At 48.4% G+C, this 17662-nt stretch overlaps 1 protein-coding gene across 9 annotated transcripts in view; it reads right to left on the reverse strand.

The window, feature by feature from the left end:
• The window catches only part of Emid1 (EMI domain containing 1), a 57434-nt gene that overhangs the window by 30293 nt on the left and 9479 nt on the right, over positions 1-17662 (reverse strand). For all 9 annotated transcript variants that reach the window (XR_010039731.1, XR_010039729.1, XR_010039730.1 and 6 more), the window contains exons 4-13: positions 10432-10515; positions 9325-9386; positions 7959-8079; positions 7643-7693; positions 7470-7559; positions 6605-6751; positions 5548-5646; positions 5370-5422; positions 4746-4808; positions 4605-4649 (exon numbers count right to left, since the gene is read on the reverse strand). Coding sequence is in view for 6 of the 9 variants with exons in the window: in XM_023560710.2 (XP_023416478.2) it covers positions 4605-4649; positions 4746-4808; positions 5370-5422; positions 5548-5646; positions 6605-6751; positions 7470-7559; positions 7643-7693; positions 7959-8079; positions 9325-9386; positions 10432-10515 (815 nt within the window). In the remaining 3 variants the exon portion in view is untranslated. The remainder of the gene's footprint in view (positions 1-4604; positions 4650-4745; positions 4809-5369; positions 5423-5547; positions 5647-6604; positions 6752-7469; positions 7560-7642; positions 7694-7958; positions 8080-9324; positions 9387-10431; positions 10516-17662) is intronic.

Below are 17662 nucleotides of genomic sequence, written 5' to 3' on the forward strand. Positions count from 1 at the left end.
AGTCAAGGTGTCCTTCAGTAGGTAAATGGATGCACAAATTGGTATATCCAGACAACACAGTGATATTCAATGCTCAAAAGAAAGAGATATCAAGCCATAAAAAGACATGAAAAGTTTAAATGACTTTTACTAAATGAAAGAAACCATATGAGAAGGTTGTACTGTGTGATTCCAACTATAAGATACCCTAGAAAAGGTAAAACTATGGAGACAGTAAAAGCTTCAGTGGTTGTTAGGGGTTAGGCAGTAGAGAAGGATGAGAAGGCAGGGCACAGAGGATTTTTTTTTTTTTTTTTACCGGTACTAGGGATCGAACTCACAACCACGTGCTTGCAAGGCGGGTGCTTACACCACTGAGCTAAATCCCCAGCCCCTACAGAGAATTTTTGAAGCAGTAAAATTATGTTGTATGATAGTAAATGGTAGAAACATTATATATTTTCCCAAATCCATGAAATACACAAAACCAAGAACCAACTACAATGATGTCAGTGTAGGTGCACCAATTATAACAAAAGTCCCCTGGGGCTGGGGGATGTCGATTGTGGGAGAGGTTGGATAGGTGTGAGGATAGGGAACCCTGTTCTTACAATTTCCTGTGAACCTATAATTGCTTTCTAAAATTTCTCTCATTGGGCCTGGGGACTTAGCTCAGTGGTACAAGCTCCTGACTGGCAAATGAGAGGTTCTGAGTTCGATCACCGGTACAAAAAAAAATTCTTTCTTAAAAACAATGACAACCCCCCCCCCCCAACAATGATGAAGCCAGGCGTGGTGATGTACACCTGTAATCCCAGCAGCCTGAACTACATGGTGAGATCTTGTCTGAAAAAAAGCAGATCAACAACCAACCAACACCATCCCCCAAATTAACCACAACAAAATCCACACAGTACATTATTGCTATTTCCATTGTGAAGATAACAACGAAATGACCAACCAAAATCAAAACAAACTTTACAGATTTAGAAATCACAGTGAACTCAATGCATACTGAACACAAAGAAAGTCACATCTAGAAAATAACAAGAGAAAGCATAGTAACTACGGTAGATCACCTAATATTGTGGTCTTATGTGTCTTTTTCACTGCATGTTTTTCTAGGAATTTGTTTTGCTGTCTTGTTATGATTTGTTTTCCCCTATAATACAGAGAGGATAGATATACATGTAGAAATTTACGCATGAGAAGATTCTTTTAAAAAACTATTTACAGAAACAGATTATATAATGCAATACATAATGAACAGATACTCTGAAGAAGAGACACTAAGAAACCCAATGCTAATTTTGTAGCATTATGATATAAAATCTAGCAATACTATTATTCACTGATCAGAGTGATATTAGTCTAGTCTCTTCAGTTCAAATATCAGCATATGTAAAGATAAGGACAGCTACTATGAAGAGAATGAGAAATGCGATGGTAGTTATTATTGTCTTCCCCAATGTCAGATCTTGAAGACTTAAAAAGCCTTCATCATCCTGTAATGATGTGATTAGTTCTATAATATGCAGTATGTATTTAATGTGTGTGAAGATGGGGACAACTATTTGGAAGAAACTAGAGACAGTGAGATAGACAGTGAAGATCTCCAGTGGACTAGCTTTGAAATCTGTATTTCTTTAAATTGTTTTTTTTAAACTGTTTTGTTCTGTTTTGATATGTTTAATCTTACCCTCTTTAAGATATAAAACAAGTGTGTAGGACTGATAACCATATTACTGAGTTTTTGTTAGATCATTGAGCAGAACTGTTGGCAGTGTCACTATTTGAATGTCATTTTACATACTTTAATTTTGTAACCTGAACAGCTATTTCTAAGATGACAATATGTAACTTATCAACTGGCAATTTCTTACCATTTATTTTTCTGTAATTCTGTATTATTTCTACCCTTTTTAATCTTCATGTATTTTTTTGTTTCTTTCTCTCTAAATAAAAAAAAAGTAACATCTAGACACATCAAAATCAATCTGCTGAAAACTAAGGATAAAAAGAAAATGTTAAAAGTCAGAGGAAAAAACATATTAGATACAGGGGAACCAGTGTCAAGTTTGTAATGAGAAATTATAGAATCAAGAAGACCATGCTGCAACATCTATAAAGTGCTAAAAGGAGAGAAGAATGTATTTTTGTATATATGTATTTGTGTGTGTGAGTGTGTACTGGGGATTGAACTCAGGGGCTTCCTACTGAGCTACATTCCTAGCCCTCCTCCCCCAACCTACTTGTTTTGGGGGGGGTGCTTGGAATCAAACTCATCACTTCCTGTTGCCAGGCAGGTACTTGTGTTGCTGAACTATATCCCTGGTCTTCCTAGCCCCTTTTTATTTTTTGAGACAAGGTCTTGCTAAGTACGGTTATGGTTTATATCTAGATATCTCCCAAGTGCCTCCTGATCAGTGTGGCTTCTGAAAGATGATTGGATTACGAGGATTTACAGCTGGCTTGCTGCTAAGAGGTGGGGTCAGGTTGGAAGAGGATAGTTGTGACAGTGTGGCCTGGAAGGGTTTATCTGCCTTCCCAGTTCCTCCTTTTGCTCTCTGGCACTTGGTTGGCATAATCCAAGCAGCTTTTCTTCTGACACACCCCTCTGCCACGCTGTTTCTTCTTTGGAGACTGCTGACCATGGGCTGAATCATAAACCACAATAAGTGCTTCCTCCTTTAAGTGGCAGATATTAGGTATTCTGTCCCAAAGACAACAGAAAGGGCTGAGACAGTCACTAAAATGCCCAGTCTGGGCTTCAATTTGTAATTCTCCTGCCTCTGACTTCCAGACTACTGAGAATCCAGGTGTTTGCTACCAGGTACAGCAAAAATGCCTTTCAAAAATTAAGGTAAAATAGTTTTCTCAGGAGACTCACATTATACAAAAAACTAAAAGAAGTTTTTTAGACTAAAGGAAAAAGATACCAGATGGGAATCTGAATCTATAGGAAGGTATAGCACATTAGAAAAGATAAATACATCAGTAAATAATACCACATTCATTCTTGGGTATCCATAGGGGGACTGGTCCTGAAATCTACAGATGTTCAAGTCCTTCATATAAAAACATGTGACATTTGCATATAAGCTATAGATACTCTCTTATATGTAAAGACAATTTTAAAAAGAATTTAAATAATGCAGTGTAAATGCTATATAAATAGCTGTTATAGTATAATGGTTACGAAATAATAAGAAAAATGTCTATACATATTCATTAGAGATAATAATTTTGTTCTCAACAATTTTGGACTCACTGTTGAGCATATGGATGTGCAACCTGTGGATAGAAAAGATCCACTGTACCTGTGTTTTTGGTTTTTTGAGACAGGAACTCCCTATGTAGTTCAGACTGGCCTTGAACTCACTATGTAGCCCAGATTGGCTCTGAACTTGTGGCAATCCTCCTGCCTCAGTCTCCTGCCCAAGTGCTGGATTACAGGCATGCGCCACCACACCTGGTTCAGGGGCACTATACTTTAATTTGTTTTTTTAACTTCTTTAAATGTCAACTAACTGTTTAGAGCAATAGTAATAATATGGAGCTGAGGATGTAGCTCAGTGGTTAAGACCTTGCCTGGCATGCACAGGGACCCAGGTTCAATTCCCAGTACCTCCTATCACACAACTGTATTACAGAGTTTATTACCAATGTAGGAAAGCAATATAAGGCAATAGTGCCACAAGACAGGAGTGGTGAAAATAAAATTATAAATGTTTTGTGTACCCTACAGTATAATATTAATTCAACTAAATTGTGATGAGGGAAGGACACAAATTGCTACTTGTAGGGCAACTGGAAAGAACATAACACGAATAACCACTGCTACAAAGTTAGGAGAGGACACAAAATGGAACCTTAAAAAGTATGCACCCCAAAAGAAGTCAAAAAGGGAAAAAAGCAAAGAAAAAAGATCAGATAAATAGAACACAAATCATAATATGACAATCTTAAGTAGAACCATAACTATATATACATATATATGTCTATCTTTACATATAAATGCAACAAATGGTCAGAGTGATACAAGAAAGACTGAAGTTATATTTTGTTCACAAAGATGCATTTTCAATATAAAGGCACAGAGAAGTTGAAAGGAAAAAGATCAAAAAAGACATACCATGCAATCGCCAAGCGTGAGAACACTAGCGTGGTTACTGTAATAGCAAATGAAGTAGAATTCCGGACAGGCAGTATTGCCAGAGATAGAGAAATTAACCCCATAAAGATAAAAAACCAAGAAATCAATAAAATCCTAAACATGGATATGCCTAATAGCAAAGGTTCAAAAACTATAAAGCAAAAATTGACCACAGCGAAGGGAGAAGTGGAGAAGGTGGAAAAAAGAGAGAACCACAATGTCAAAGAGACATGAAGAGAGAGAGAAAAAAAGAAATACAGAGCTATGGATTGCCAGAGGGACAGAGATGGACTCAGCCAGACCCTAAGAAGATGATGGGCCCCACAGATTGGGAGGAACTCAGAGAACTGAAGCACTCTGGACCACCCAGGAGGGTTAGAGGTTCTGGCTGTGTTGGACAGAACCAGCTCAGGGGCCTGGGGACGTGGGATCCTGAAGGGGTGGTTCCAAGGTGGATATCATCACTTACCTGCTGCCCTGTGAGGCCTTGGGGGCCAGGCTCCCCATGAGCTCCCTTTGTGTGAGGGAAGAAAGGAACCAAGTTAGCTGTTAGGACTTCAGAACCCTTGGGCTCCCCAGAATCCCCTCTCCAGGCCACCTGGGTACTCACTCTTTCGCCCTTTTGTCCTGGGTGGCCTGGGATTCCTTTGGGTCCAGTAGGGCCTGGGGGTCCCTGAGCAACAAGATACGGACTTAGTTTTGTGCTGGGGTAGGATGGACTGGGCAGGGGGCTGGAGGCTGGGCACTGGGAAGAGAGTCTCAGCTTGGCCTGCTCAGCCACATGGTGTTTAATGCTCAGCACACAGCGGGCAGTTCATATGGCTCAAAATTACAAGAACTAGATACTGGGCCAGATAGTCCCTTCCCAACCCACAGATGTTGCCAGCTGTTGGCCACAACCCCAGGACAAAATTTCCATTTTTCTTGGCCTTAGGCAATAATAATGCTTCTTGTTACATGAATCAAATGAGAGGATGTATGGAAAGTAGTTTGCTCAGTAAGTACTTTTTTTTTTCCCCTTGCAGTTCAGGTCGGCCTTGAGCTCACTTTGTAGCCCAGGCTGGTCTCAAACTCTTGACGATCCTCCTGCCTTAGCTTCCCAAGTGCTGGATTACAAGTGTGTGCCACCATGCCCAGTTTTCAACAAGTACTTATTGAATGACTAAATTAAATAAGGATGAATAGATGGATGAATGGATAGAAACAGGATAGGAGCATTTGCAGAATGACTCACCATGTGTCCAGGACTCCCGGGTACCCCTGTGGGGCCAGGAGGTCCAGGGGGACCTAGAATAAGACAGGATGTCCTCAGGCTTGGAAAAGAATACATTGCCAGCCGCCTTTGATAGCCACAGGACTAGTTCTGCAATCTACCAATTCCACCTTTCACACCAAGCCTGGACTCGACTTACCCATGGGTCCTGGAGGGCCAGGGGGACCTGGGGACCCAGTGAGTCCCTGAGGCCAGTGGCTGCTGCTCTCAGTGAAAGTGTTAGACAATAATGAGTCCCCTGCAAGAGAAAAAATAATGAGGGTAAGGTATAGCAGTGCTCAACTGACACCTCTGCAAAACCAGCACCAACTGTTCTATGGGCAACTGCCAGCATGGATAGGACCCCTAGGATAGACAAGGGAGACTACTGGCCCTGTAGGATTAGAAGGCAGGGAAGCCTGGGTTCTAATCCCACCATAGTCTAGTTGGTGATACCCAGAAAGTCTCACTCCATTTTGCTGAACCTGAATGTTGCCTGTTGAATGAAATAATAAAAGCTACCACTTATTGACCATCTATAGCACTCTAGGGTTCTATCACAGAGCTCTGGGAGGATGGCATTGTCACTATCTCCACTGTAGAAATGATGGGTCCAAGGCTGGCAGGAGAATGATTAGAGAGATGGAATGAATGGTGGCATGGGATAATGAAGTAATGAATGGTACCCATTCATGTGCCAAAGATCTGATACAGATGGAGTTGAACCTGGCACTCCATGCTGTGTGATCCCTGGCAACAAAGGGAGAAGGTCAGAGATGCACATCAGGGCCCAGCTTGATGGAGGAACTGGGGCCTCTGTGAGCCCAGGGTCTGGGTTGTGGCCTTAATTGCTTGAGTTCACTTCTTGCTGCCAGGACTTAGGCTTCCTGACACTCTGAGAGCTGAATTTTAGCCAGCTCCAAGCTGTGGAGGGGCTGATACTTGGTGGTTCTGAGTATGTGTGTCTGAAGCCACTCCCCAACATTCAGCTGAGTGACTGTACCAACTGATCTCCTCTCTCTAGCTGCCAATGTCCCTCATTTATGTACAAAGAACAATGATGTCTACTGGATATTTGGGTGACAGGTACTCTACACTGGACATATCTGGCACACAGAAGGTACCTGTCAGATGGTAGCAGGGACATAGATGATGGCTACTCTAGCTTTCTACACCCCACCCCTACCTCAATCTAGCAACACCCCACAGATACTCACCATGCTGGGAAATCTGGGCATAAGGTGGCCCAACAGGGGCTGGAGGGCCTGGGGGGCCAGGAGGCCCTGGTGGGCCTGGAGGTCCCCTCTCTCCAGGGATGCCTGCAGCTCCAGCCTGGCCAGGGTTTCCTGGTGGGCCCTGTGGACCTGCAATGAGATCCCAGGAGAGTATCCCAAGGCATATACAGGAGGCAAGGAGAACTAGAGCAACCTCAAGGGGCAGGACAAGGCAGCCTGGGCCACTGGGCATGACAGAAGTGTCTGGAGATAGCCCAGACCTATCTATGAAGAGCACAAACACAGAATCCTGCCTTTCGTCCCATCCACACTGGTCCAGGTTTCCTTTCTTGGAGCCCCCATCCTATCATTATCCACCATAGCAACCCTGGTCACATGGGTGGGCATTGGTGTTTTTCTTCTGCCTGGGCTTCCTCCCACTGGTCTGGGAGTTCCCAGTGGGCAAGGGCCAGGATGATTCCCAATCCTTGGTATTCAGCTCAGAGCCTGTTGAGCATAGCTGGCCAAGAAGCATGAACTGGCTGGGGGTTTAGCTCAGTGGCGTAAGAGCCTGCTTGGTCATGAGTTCCATCCCCAGCACCAAAAAAAACCCCCAAAAACCAAAAACCAAAAAAATCCTGATTTACCAAGAAGCACGAACTGAGTGAGGCAAGAGAGAGGGTTTTAAGGAGCCCAGCAGTGAGTGGGGCAATCCAGAGAGCAGAGAGCAGAGAGCAGAGGGGTCACTGGGTGAAAGGGGCCAGGCCACCTGGCTGTCAAGGTTGGGAGAAAGATCCCAACCTGGGTCCATGTGGCTGGCCACATGGCCAAGGAAGTTGAGGGAATGGATATCATTCTGGGCACTCACCTGGTGGGCCTCTCATTCCTGCGGGGCCCTGGCTACCAGCATCTCCTTTGGGACCGATGGGGCCAGGCAGCCCCCGCATACCCACTCGGTCTAGGGGTAAAGAATGTGAGGTTGGCAGCTCTGGACTTTGTTTTGACTTGCACCCCAGCCCTGGCCCCTCAGCCAGCACTTACCATCTCGAGGGAGCAGTGGGGCCCTCACTGTCTCTCTGGCTCCTGGTAGCCCTGGGGAGAGGAGGCAGGAAAGGGTCAATGTCCCTGCTGGAAGAGTCATCCAGAGTCACCTCCTGCAGCTCCACCCTGGAAGGGTCTGCTGGGGCTGACTGGCCTCCCAAGACTCCATGGCCCAGGAGCCCCGGAGACCGTCCTCTCAGGTTTACTGGGGAGATGGGAAGACAGGCCTTTGAGGTGGCAGGCAGTTCATGGCAGAATGGCAGATTCTTGCTGCCCTGATTCCCACACGGGAGGGATTCCCACCTGATCCACTCACCCTGGAGGCCTCTATCTCCAGGGCTGCCCTGGGCAGCCGGGAAGCCCCAGAGTGGGGCAGGGTCTTCAGGGGTAGGTAGGGTTGGGGGCACTGCTTGCTCAGTGACAGTCAGTATGGCCACCTGTGGAGGAAGAAGACAGGGATGGAATGGGTGCCGGGAACTCATCAGAGACAGGTCGGTAGAGTGGCCCTAGTGCGGGTGGAATGAGGCCCATTGTGCCAGTAGAGCCCACTTAGGAGTGGAGCCCTGGGCTACAGGGCCCAGAACTTCATTAGAAGTGACTGCGTGCCCCTGCCCCATGTGCTGGGAATGGAACCCACGGCCTTGCTGTGCTAAGCAAGTATTTTACCACTTAGCTACATCTCCAGCTCTGAGAAGTGACTGTGTTTTGCAAAGTGTACAATTCATTCATTACTTGCATTGTAGAAGTCATTATATACAATCACGGTCAGTTGGCTGTTCTCGATGGAGGTGTTTGTTGGCCGCATAGTTTTTTCTGTGCTCATCCCATAAATAATGTGACACCTTTCCTGGTTTGTTAAAGCTCCACAGCAATAGGACTGGGAGGATTTCACCAATCTTCTTCTCCTTCTCCTTCTCTCTCTCTCTCTCTCTCTCTCTCTCTGTCTGTTGTATGTTGGGGATTGAACCCAGGGCCTCCTCTATGACTGAGATTCTTGCTGAATTTGAAGGGAAATGAAAGAGAGGAGGAAATAGTGGAGCAAAGTATACACAGGCTTTATACATCCATGTTTGAAAAAATGTAAAAGAAAAAGATGACATCAAATGCCTGTAGTCCCAGGTACTTGTGAGGCTGAGGCAGGAGGAATGACCTAAGTCCCGAAGTGATAAGCCTATGTAACAGAGCAAGACATGAACTCAGCGGGGAAAAAATAAGTGACAGTTCTCTCTGGAAGCACAGGTGCCTGCTGCAAATGGATTTCTGGCAGGTTTTTCACATTTCTGAGTTTTTAATCTTGAAATGATTTCAGATGTGTAATAAATTTGCTTTCGAAGCTGGAAGAATGTTGGGGAGGAGACAGGCAGGGAGAGGATCCAGCAATAACCTGTGTGTGTGCTCATCTGGCTGGGCCTGGCCACACGCAGGGAGTATCGTGGGCTCTGGAGGATGAACAGGCCTCCAGGTCATCTGACTGAGGGGGCTTCTCAAGGGTGGCACTGGAGGACAGGCTGCAGAGAGCTGGTCAGGAACCAGAGGGAGGCAGGATGTGGCTGTGCAGGAAGCTGCCAGTCAGGTCCATGGACAGTGAGTACGGCAGCTCAGAGCTGGATGGTGGGAATGAGAATAAGCTGGGCATGCAGGAGCAGGAAGGGGCAGAGGACCAGGGGCAGCTGCTCACCTACCTTGGCCTCTAGTGCCTTCAGTCGCTCAGCCAGCTCTGTCACTTTGCTGCAGTTGAGACAACCTGTAGGATTGGAGGAACCTAGGTCCCTGGGTGTCCCCAGAGTCCTGGAGGGATGGATAGAGTGGAAGACAGACACAGAATGACCCCAATCCAGGAGGGAGCTGAATGCAGGACAGGGGCTGCAGGAGCACCTCAGGCTCACGGTGTACCATGCCCTGTAGGTTTCCTTCCATTCCTAAGCCTCCAGAATGGACTTCTTTCTCTCAGAGCACAATCCAGCACCCCTGTGCATCCAAAGTAACCCTTTCCCAGAAGCCAGGGCAGGAAATTTTGTTTTGATGGGTTGGGTTAGGGCTGGGCCTGCCAGCTCTGGGGACCATTCTGGATAGTGTTAATCTGAGAGGCCATCCTTTGATCCTCTCACACAAGCACAGCCCAGCTCCTTTGGCCTCCTTGGTGACATCCCTAATGCATTTATGACAGTTCTGGCCATGTGAGGAGCCTTTAGAATCTGGACTCTCTGGTCTTCACCACAGCTTCATGGGTCAGGGGACTGTCACCCCTGCTCATGCCTGAGGAACTTGGACTCACTGGAAATGTACAGTGAGTGTCTCATAAGCACAACACAAATGAGCCAGCTTCAGGTGCTGTCGCCTCCTGGCTCAGTTCCTGGGGCAGGGTAGGGCACAGGCCAGGGCCCTCAGTTTCTGCTGCTTTGAAATGAGCTGAGGTGGCATTGGTTGGGGGTGGGCAGACAGCTGTGAAGTTGAGTGAGCTGGTGATGGAAAGCACCTGGCTGGGGCCTTACACACTGCAGACATTCAGGAAAACAGATTTATATAAAAAGACAAAATTTAGGGCTTGGACCTGTATCAGAAAGAGATCAGGGGTCATGGGTCTTGGGATGCCTGAGCCCAGGTCATCCCCTCTTCTGGGGCCCTTCCTTTCTGGCTTGAAGCTCTTTCCAGCATGGGTAGTAGAGTATGGGGTGCTGTCCAAGATGCTCCACTGCTGGGCCGTGTTGGATCTTAGACAATTAACTTACTGTGTTCCTTCAGGTCTACCCCACCGCAGGAAGTCACCACCAAGTTGCTTCAGGACCTACCTGAGAAGGCTGTGGGCCGAAGCGCCATCCGCCGCATGGTGCTGCCTGACCACATGGGCTCTACGAAGCCAGAGGAGGCTGCAACTGAGGGATGGAGGGAGAGAACCTTACTGGTCTGTGCTATCTTTGCCTAGTCACACAGCCCTGCCTGCTGCTATGCAGGGGCAGACAGAGGTACAGGGAGGAGGAGCAGCTGAACTGGGTCACACCCGATGGGCTGACACCTGACGGGCTGGTGAGAGCAGCTGGCCATAGGGTGGGGACTTTGGATGAGGCTGGGGGCTTCCCTAGACCTCAGCCAGCTAGCTACACAGGTTCAGAGGTTAGAGTTAACAGCAGGCTTCTGTCCCAGTGCTAACACTTATTGACCCTTGTGTTTCTCTGGACCTTCCAATTTTCTCAGCTGTAAAATGGGATACTGAGGCTTCTGTCCCTGCCAGGATGGTGTGGAGGCCTAAAGGATGGAGACGTGTGCAAAGGGCCCACTGTGCACACACAGGGCCTGGGACACAGTAGGTGCTCAATAAATGCGGCTGCAATTTTTGCCTGCCTTGCTTTCTCTGTCTCTCTAGTGAGAAGAGCCTGAAGTGGATCCAGTTCTGGTTCTAAATGAAAACCAGAGGGAGGCTGGCTGCTTGTTCCTGGAGCCCACTTCCCCCACGCCTTGAGAGGAGCAGCCTGCCCTGGCTGGTCTGGCTTTCGGCACAGCTGCAGGGACAGGCTGGCCAAGCCAATGGCGGGGATGCAGCTGGAGGGGCTCTCCAGCCAACAGTGGCAACACTCTCCTCTGCCCCCCAGGTCTGCCTTTTAAGGTCATGAAGTGTTGTCTGTGGGGGTGTGTGGGGGAGACGAGACCCAAATAAGGCACAGGCCTGGCAGCTTGGGCTGTGGGTTGAGGCAGGGAGCACAAGGCGCCAGGAACTCAAACCAGACGGGTCCCTCTGGCCGGCCCCCAGTGGGGAGGCTGCCAGGCCCTGCTCCTGACTCTATCATGGATGGGCCTTTGCTCAGGCTCAGCTGCATCCCTGGCACATGGTCCCCAGGGGCCTGTGACCTGTTCAGGCACGGGAAGGAAATCTTCCTAGGGTGAAGAAAGGGGCGTCTCCCACCCAAGACTGGGGCAGGAATGGAGAGATGCCACTGTGAGCATGTCCCTTGCTAAGGGCTTACACAGCCTGGCTCGATCCCACGGGAAGGTAGTGACAATGGCTAAGTTGTGTTTAGTGCTTCCTCTCCAACCAGTTCCTGCACATTCTAAGAACTCACTCTACATCGCCTATTTCATTGATTGCGCTAGAGCCATATAATCTTAACAGATGGGGAAAACCGTGGCATGCAGCATCTCAGTGCCGCCTCTGCCTTCCATGTGCAGATGGATGGGTGAGTGAGACTTTTCTTTCTCCTATCGGGAAACCAAAGCGGAGTAATGAAGCGACTCATTCCCAGTCCTATCTGTGAAGTTCTCCGGGCTGGATCTGAACCCACGTAGGTCTGACTCTAGAGCCTGATATCTTTTCTTGGGACAGGGGTAGAGGCACCTGGTCCAGTGTCCAGTAGGGCTGCCGGTACTTGAGCGCAATGGCTTTGCTAGCCTTTTTTTATCCTTTTTGCTCCCAGCTGAAGATGTAAACAGTCATTTTATTATTGTTTGAGGACGGTGACCCAAAGCAGTGGCTTTAACTCCAGTCCTGTGTAAATTTAGGTTTTCTCTGTGAAGTTAGCTTCTTCCTTGCTACACTTCCGTTGTCTTCCATTTTCCTCATAGTTTTGTTTTTGTAATATGAGGGGATCGAATGGAGGGCTCACACATTCTAGGCAAATGGTCTGTCTGAGTTACATGCCTAGCCCAAACTGAATGCAGGCATGCATTTGTATTACTTCCTAGTTTTTTGTTTTGTTTGGTTTGGTTTAATAGCTCTTTCTCCCTCTGACATGTTACTGACTAAGAGCAGTTTCTCAGTTGATTGCCTCCTATTTTGCCTTTGGGTGGAACACCAACCTCACTAGGGCAGGGACTTTGTCTGTCTTGTGTGATCTCAAAGGCTACAATACAAGTTCTGTTTATGAACACACAAAGCATGGGCTGAAAATAAATTTCAATCAAGCAAAAGAAATAAAAGGCAAAATAGTGGGGATGGCGGATACAAACATCTTCAAAAGGAGTACATATGTTCTAATGTCACGTGTGGGTGTCCCTGAGTTGTTAATCGGTGGACTTGTGGCTGGAAATTCTTTTTCAACCAATTTGGTTTTGGATATTTTACAAGGAGCCAGAGAGAACAAGAAAAATGAGCAGAAACATAGCTAGGCTAGCCATACAGACAGAAAGGACTCAAAAGTAATTATGAATTTCTATTACAAAAGAGTTTAGGGCTAGCAGTACAGCTCAGTGGGAGAGGGCTGGCCTACTAGCATGTAAAAGACCCTGTGTTCAACCCTAACACCACCAAGGAAAGAAAAGTGAGTTTAAAGAAATAACAGAAGTGTCCAGAAGACCAGGGAAATGTTGATTCTGGGTTAAAGAGTCACAAAAATTACCTCAAACTTCCCTTAAAGTCTGATAAATGGATAGGGATACTTTGAAAGATGAACCAGGTTTTTAAAAGGATCCTTTCTTTATAAAGCACACAAAATCCTACTAAGCAAGAAGTGGTGGGTTGAGGGATGGTTTTCTGTAGGACAATCGTGCTCCATTCCTCCTGCTTCATTTGGCTCTAGGCAGGCTGCAGTGGGCTGAGAAGCCCCTTACCCGAGGCTGACAGACATTCCTGAAGGGCTCATCTGCCCTTTCTTTGCTGTCCCAGGAGGGGCCTGAGTCCTGGTCCCAGGAGGTAGACCTAAGCTCTACCCCAGGGCACTTCTTACCATCTGGAAGGCTCCCAGTCACCCTATACACACATAAACCATGTCTTCCCTTAATTCTTACGGCTGTGACTCCCATGTCATCTCCTCCAGGAAGCCTTTCTGGACAAACCAGGGCACCCACCAGTACCAAAGACCCCTTGACACCCTCACTATTAGGTTATGATCTTCACAGGGCCAGGCTCTCTGTAATTTCTAGTTTTGTGACCCCGAAAGCAGCCTCTTCTTTCTGCCCAGTACCAGCTCTAAGTCCCTTCTTGGGTGCTCATAACATCCCATGAAACAGATAACATTAAGAGCCAGGCATCATAGTATACTTTTGCAATCCCAGCTGTCTGTGAAGCTGAGGCAGGAAGATAACAAATTTGAGCCTAGCCTGAGCAACTTATTGAGACCCTGTCTCAAAATAAAAAGAAAGTTGAGGGATCTGGGTGTGGTGGTTTGTGCCTATAATCCCAGTACTCGGGAGGCTGTGGCAAGAGGATCACTGTGAGTTCAAGATCAGCCTGGGCTATGAAGTGAGCTCAAGGCCAGCCTGAACTACATAGCAAGATCATGTCTTTAAAAAAAAAAAAAAAAGGAAAGAAAGCCGGGGATGTAGTTCAGTACCACAAAACAAAATAAATGAACAAACAAACAAACAACACAAGCCCAGGACACAGAAGGCCTGATCTCTCCACATAGCAGGATGCAGGGACTAGATTCCTAGCCTGCCCAAAATTAGGAATTAGGAGAAGTTTGAGAGTCCTTGAGCTCCATCCCTGTGCTTCTGCCTCCATGAGAGAATCCAAGGGAAGGGACCCTTGTTTATATCCTTCCCTCTACCCCCAGGTCAGCACACTTCAGTGACCACAGGCCACAGGGATACAGCTGCCCCAGCTTCAGCCCAGGCTGCCTGTGGGAATTTGTTTTGCAAATGTAAATATTTGCTGCTGGCCAGCTGGTGACTTGGTCCAGGGTAAGAGCCACCTTGAAAAGAAACCTGACCAGGGTTTCCCTGGTCATAGACCAAGCCTTCCTCTTTGGGGTGGGTGGTTTCCACTTTATCCTGTGCCATTAAGGTACCTTGTGTCAGACTGGGCAACACACCTGGAAGCTATGGGAGTGATATGGGCAGGATACAGGCCAAGTGAGCCAGGTAGGAGCACCGAGAAAGTGACAGGCAAGGGGGTACACCCAACTGTCAAGGCTATGGGTAGGCAGAGGGTAAGAGGGAGGGAAGGTGCAGCTGGCTGTGACGGAGAGCAGGCAGGACAGTCATCCTTGCTGGGTGGGCAGGGAAGGAGGGGGCTGCAGAGCCTCCCAGATGGGAGCAGGAGTGGACAGTGGTGGACATGAAGGCTGGCTCAGTGTAGACTTCATGACTCTGAACATGCAAAGGGAAGGCCAGGCTCATGCTTGACACCTGAATATATGGTGGGGTGGGGGGAGTGCTGGCCTTGATGGTCGGAGAGGCTGGGAGCCCTGGAAGCACTGGTTAGAACCTCCTGCATCTCTTCTGAGGCTTCTGGGCTCAGTGGTCCCAAGCAAACATCACCACTCTGGTTCCCCACCCCAGAGGACAAGGGCTGTGAGGGTTCATGGATGGGAAAGGGACACTTTGGCTGAGAAAGTGGGACCAGTAAAAGGGAAATGGGCAGCCTGGCTCCAGAGGCCATGAAGACAAGAGGGTGAGCCCTGGACCTATCTGTTTTCATTGTGGGATGCTGAGGCTGAGATGGGCCGACACATTTCCTGGGATGTTTTCAGACAGGCCAAGGCAGAGGAAAGACCCCTGACTCCACAGTCAGGGTGACCTGTTTGAATCCAGCTCCTCAGGCTACTGCTCTCAACATGAGCACAGTGAGCCTTTCTGAGTCTGATTTCTGATCTGGACATTCTGTGCTGTGTGTGATGTGCTGGCACCACATGGTGGGCCAGAGTCGTACAGCCTGGTGGCAGCTTTCCTTGCCCTTGTCATTATTACCACGGGAGGGTCTGGGGCAGGGGGTACCACAGGTTGGGGAGAACCTGGCCAAAAGGCTTACATGCTGTGTGATTGAGACCAGTACCTTTCTGTCTTTATCCTCTCGGCAATGGGGCAAATGGGCAAGAGACCTGTCTGCAGAGAGCCCTAAGAAGCGGGGTGACCATTGGGATGGTTGAGGCAGTTCCACCCTTAGCAGAGCCCACCAGAGGGCTCTAAGGACTAAGGCCCAGGTCTGCAAAACGTGACTGCCGCTCTCCTACCATGGCCTTGGCACTGTGCCCGCCCCCTCTCTGCCTTTAGTACAAAGTACATTCTAGACTTGGCCCCTTCTCATTCATTGTTTCTGATGAGACTCATTGTTGCCATATGCAGCCTCAGCTAGGTCCCTCTTAGTCAACAGCCCTCCTCCTAAGGGTCTCAATACCGGCCTCACATATGCTGAGTGATCCTACACTAGCCACCTTACCTCTCTGCACCTCAGTTTCCCCATATGCACTACGGGGCTCATTGTACCTCTGTTCTCTAGGTGGTCGTGAACCTTCACTGAGACTATCCTCCCTCCCTGTCATGGTGTGAGCATTCCCATTCCACAGACGAGCAAACCAGGCAGAGAGTGTTAAGGTCCTAACTGGGTTGTACCAGTCTCATGACTCTAAAGTCTGGAGGTTCTGTTTGTTAACTGAGGAGCAGATCTCAGAGGTGGGAGTCCGGGATGCATCTGCTGGGTCAGCAGAATCCCTGGCACAAGGTGGAAAGGGAAGAGGAAGACATTTATGGAGCATCTACTATGTCATAGTCACGATTGCCACTTCTGACTTCCAGGTGACTGGCAGACAAAGGCAAGGTTCAGAGAGGTAAAATGAGTTGCCCTAACAGACAACACAGGATGACCGACACAGGGCTAGATTTCAGAAGGACAGATGCTCCCCCCTTACTTGCAGCTCATTGGATGCTGCTCTGGGCATAATCACTCATGTGATGCAACTCCATGGCCCCAAGTCAGGTCACAGCAATGAGAGGTCACAAGGGCAACTACCAGGAAAGGAAACGGTGGGTGGAGCTCAGCCTGAGCCAGCTGTGAGAGGAAGGGCTGGGCCTGTGATGGGCCAGCAATGTCTCCATGTCACCCAACTCCCCGACTCAGTCCTCAGTGGAGAAGTTTTCTAGAATATTCAGGTCTGAGCATCTGGTTATCACTTTCCTATTCTTTGCTCTAACCCTGTGGGTAGGAGAAGCCTTTCCCATCCCATCAGACACCATGCAGTGTCCATCATGGGCTTCTCCGGCACCGTGGAGTCTTCACTGCTTCGTATCATTCCAGCGGCAGCACTGAGAACCATTCTATGCTACACGCCCACTTCACAGGATGAGGGCCAAGGAGCCTGAGGTTGTCACAGGGCACACGGCAGCTTGGCTCCCTTCTTCTGAGTGGGCATGAGAAGAATGCTACCTGGATTGTGGGGCCGCAGCCCAGTGCTCTTGCACAATGATTTGTATAAAGCGTGGGGAGTCCCAGGCCCAAGGCCCCTCAGCTGGTGTGTGGCACAGCTGGCTTGGCCATGAAGTCCTGGCTGCCCCAGTCTTCAGGCTGGGACCTAATGGCCCTGCAGAAGGAGCCAGCAGACCTCAGGGTTGGCCTGGCCCAGCACCACTTCTGCCTCACCAGTGGCAGAGTCCCAGACTCAGTCTAGGCCCTAGATGCATGGGCCTAGATGCAGGCCCTAGATGCAGCTGGATTCAAGGACACACTTCATGAAGGTCCAAGACCCTGGATCTGCCTTTGAGAGGGGAACCAGGGTCAGAGGTCCCTCTGGCTGGGCCCCACACTGAGGGATTCACCCACAGCTCTTTTGTGGCCTCCCTGGCAGACACTCCTGGCTGACTGTCCTCTTGCCTCTCGGCCATTCTGCCTTCCTCTTCACTAGGGAGGAGAGCTCCAGGCTCCCGGCTTCTTATACTAATTTATGGCTGTCTCTCTGCTGGGCTGTTAGGCAGACGGACGCCTCTTTCCTCCCAGTCATCTGGTTTCTCCTGAGCTTTACCAGGAATTCTTTTCCATATCAGAACCTGCCAGAGCTCTCCCTTCCCCACTGCTTGGTGAGTTCTGTCCCCACCTGATCCCTGTGTCACTCTGGGCCTTTGACTCCTCTGAGCCTCAGTTGTCCCACCTGTAAACCGAGTCATGGTGAATCTCTTTCCAAAATCACCCATGAGCAGCACTCTCTGCTAGAGGCATGCTTCTATGATTCAGAGGCTGCATTTCTCCATGTCCCTGCTTCTGGAATCAGGATATACCCTATTACTGACAGTCACATTCCTGTGCTGCTTGGGCCCCTGAGTGTCTCTATCCAGGAGGTGCCCATGGTCTATGTTCTCAGGTTGGTTGCAAGTCAGCTCAGC

The sequence above is a fragment of the Cavia porcellus genome, unplaced genomic scaffold (assembly GCF_034190915.1).
Source record: "Cavia porcellus strain 051 isolate PalLab524CR breed Dunkin Hartley unplaced genomic scaffold, mCavPor4.1 scaffold_16, whole genome shotgun sequence".
Classification (NCBI taxonomy): Eukaryota; Metazoa; Chordata; class Mammalia; order Rodentia; family Caviidae; genus Cavia; species Cavia porcellus.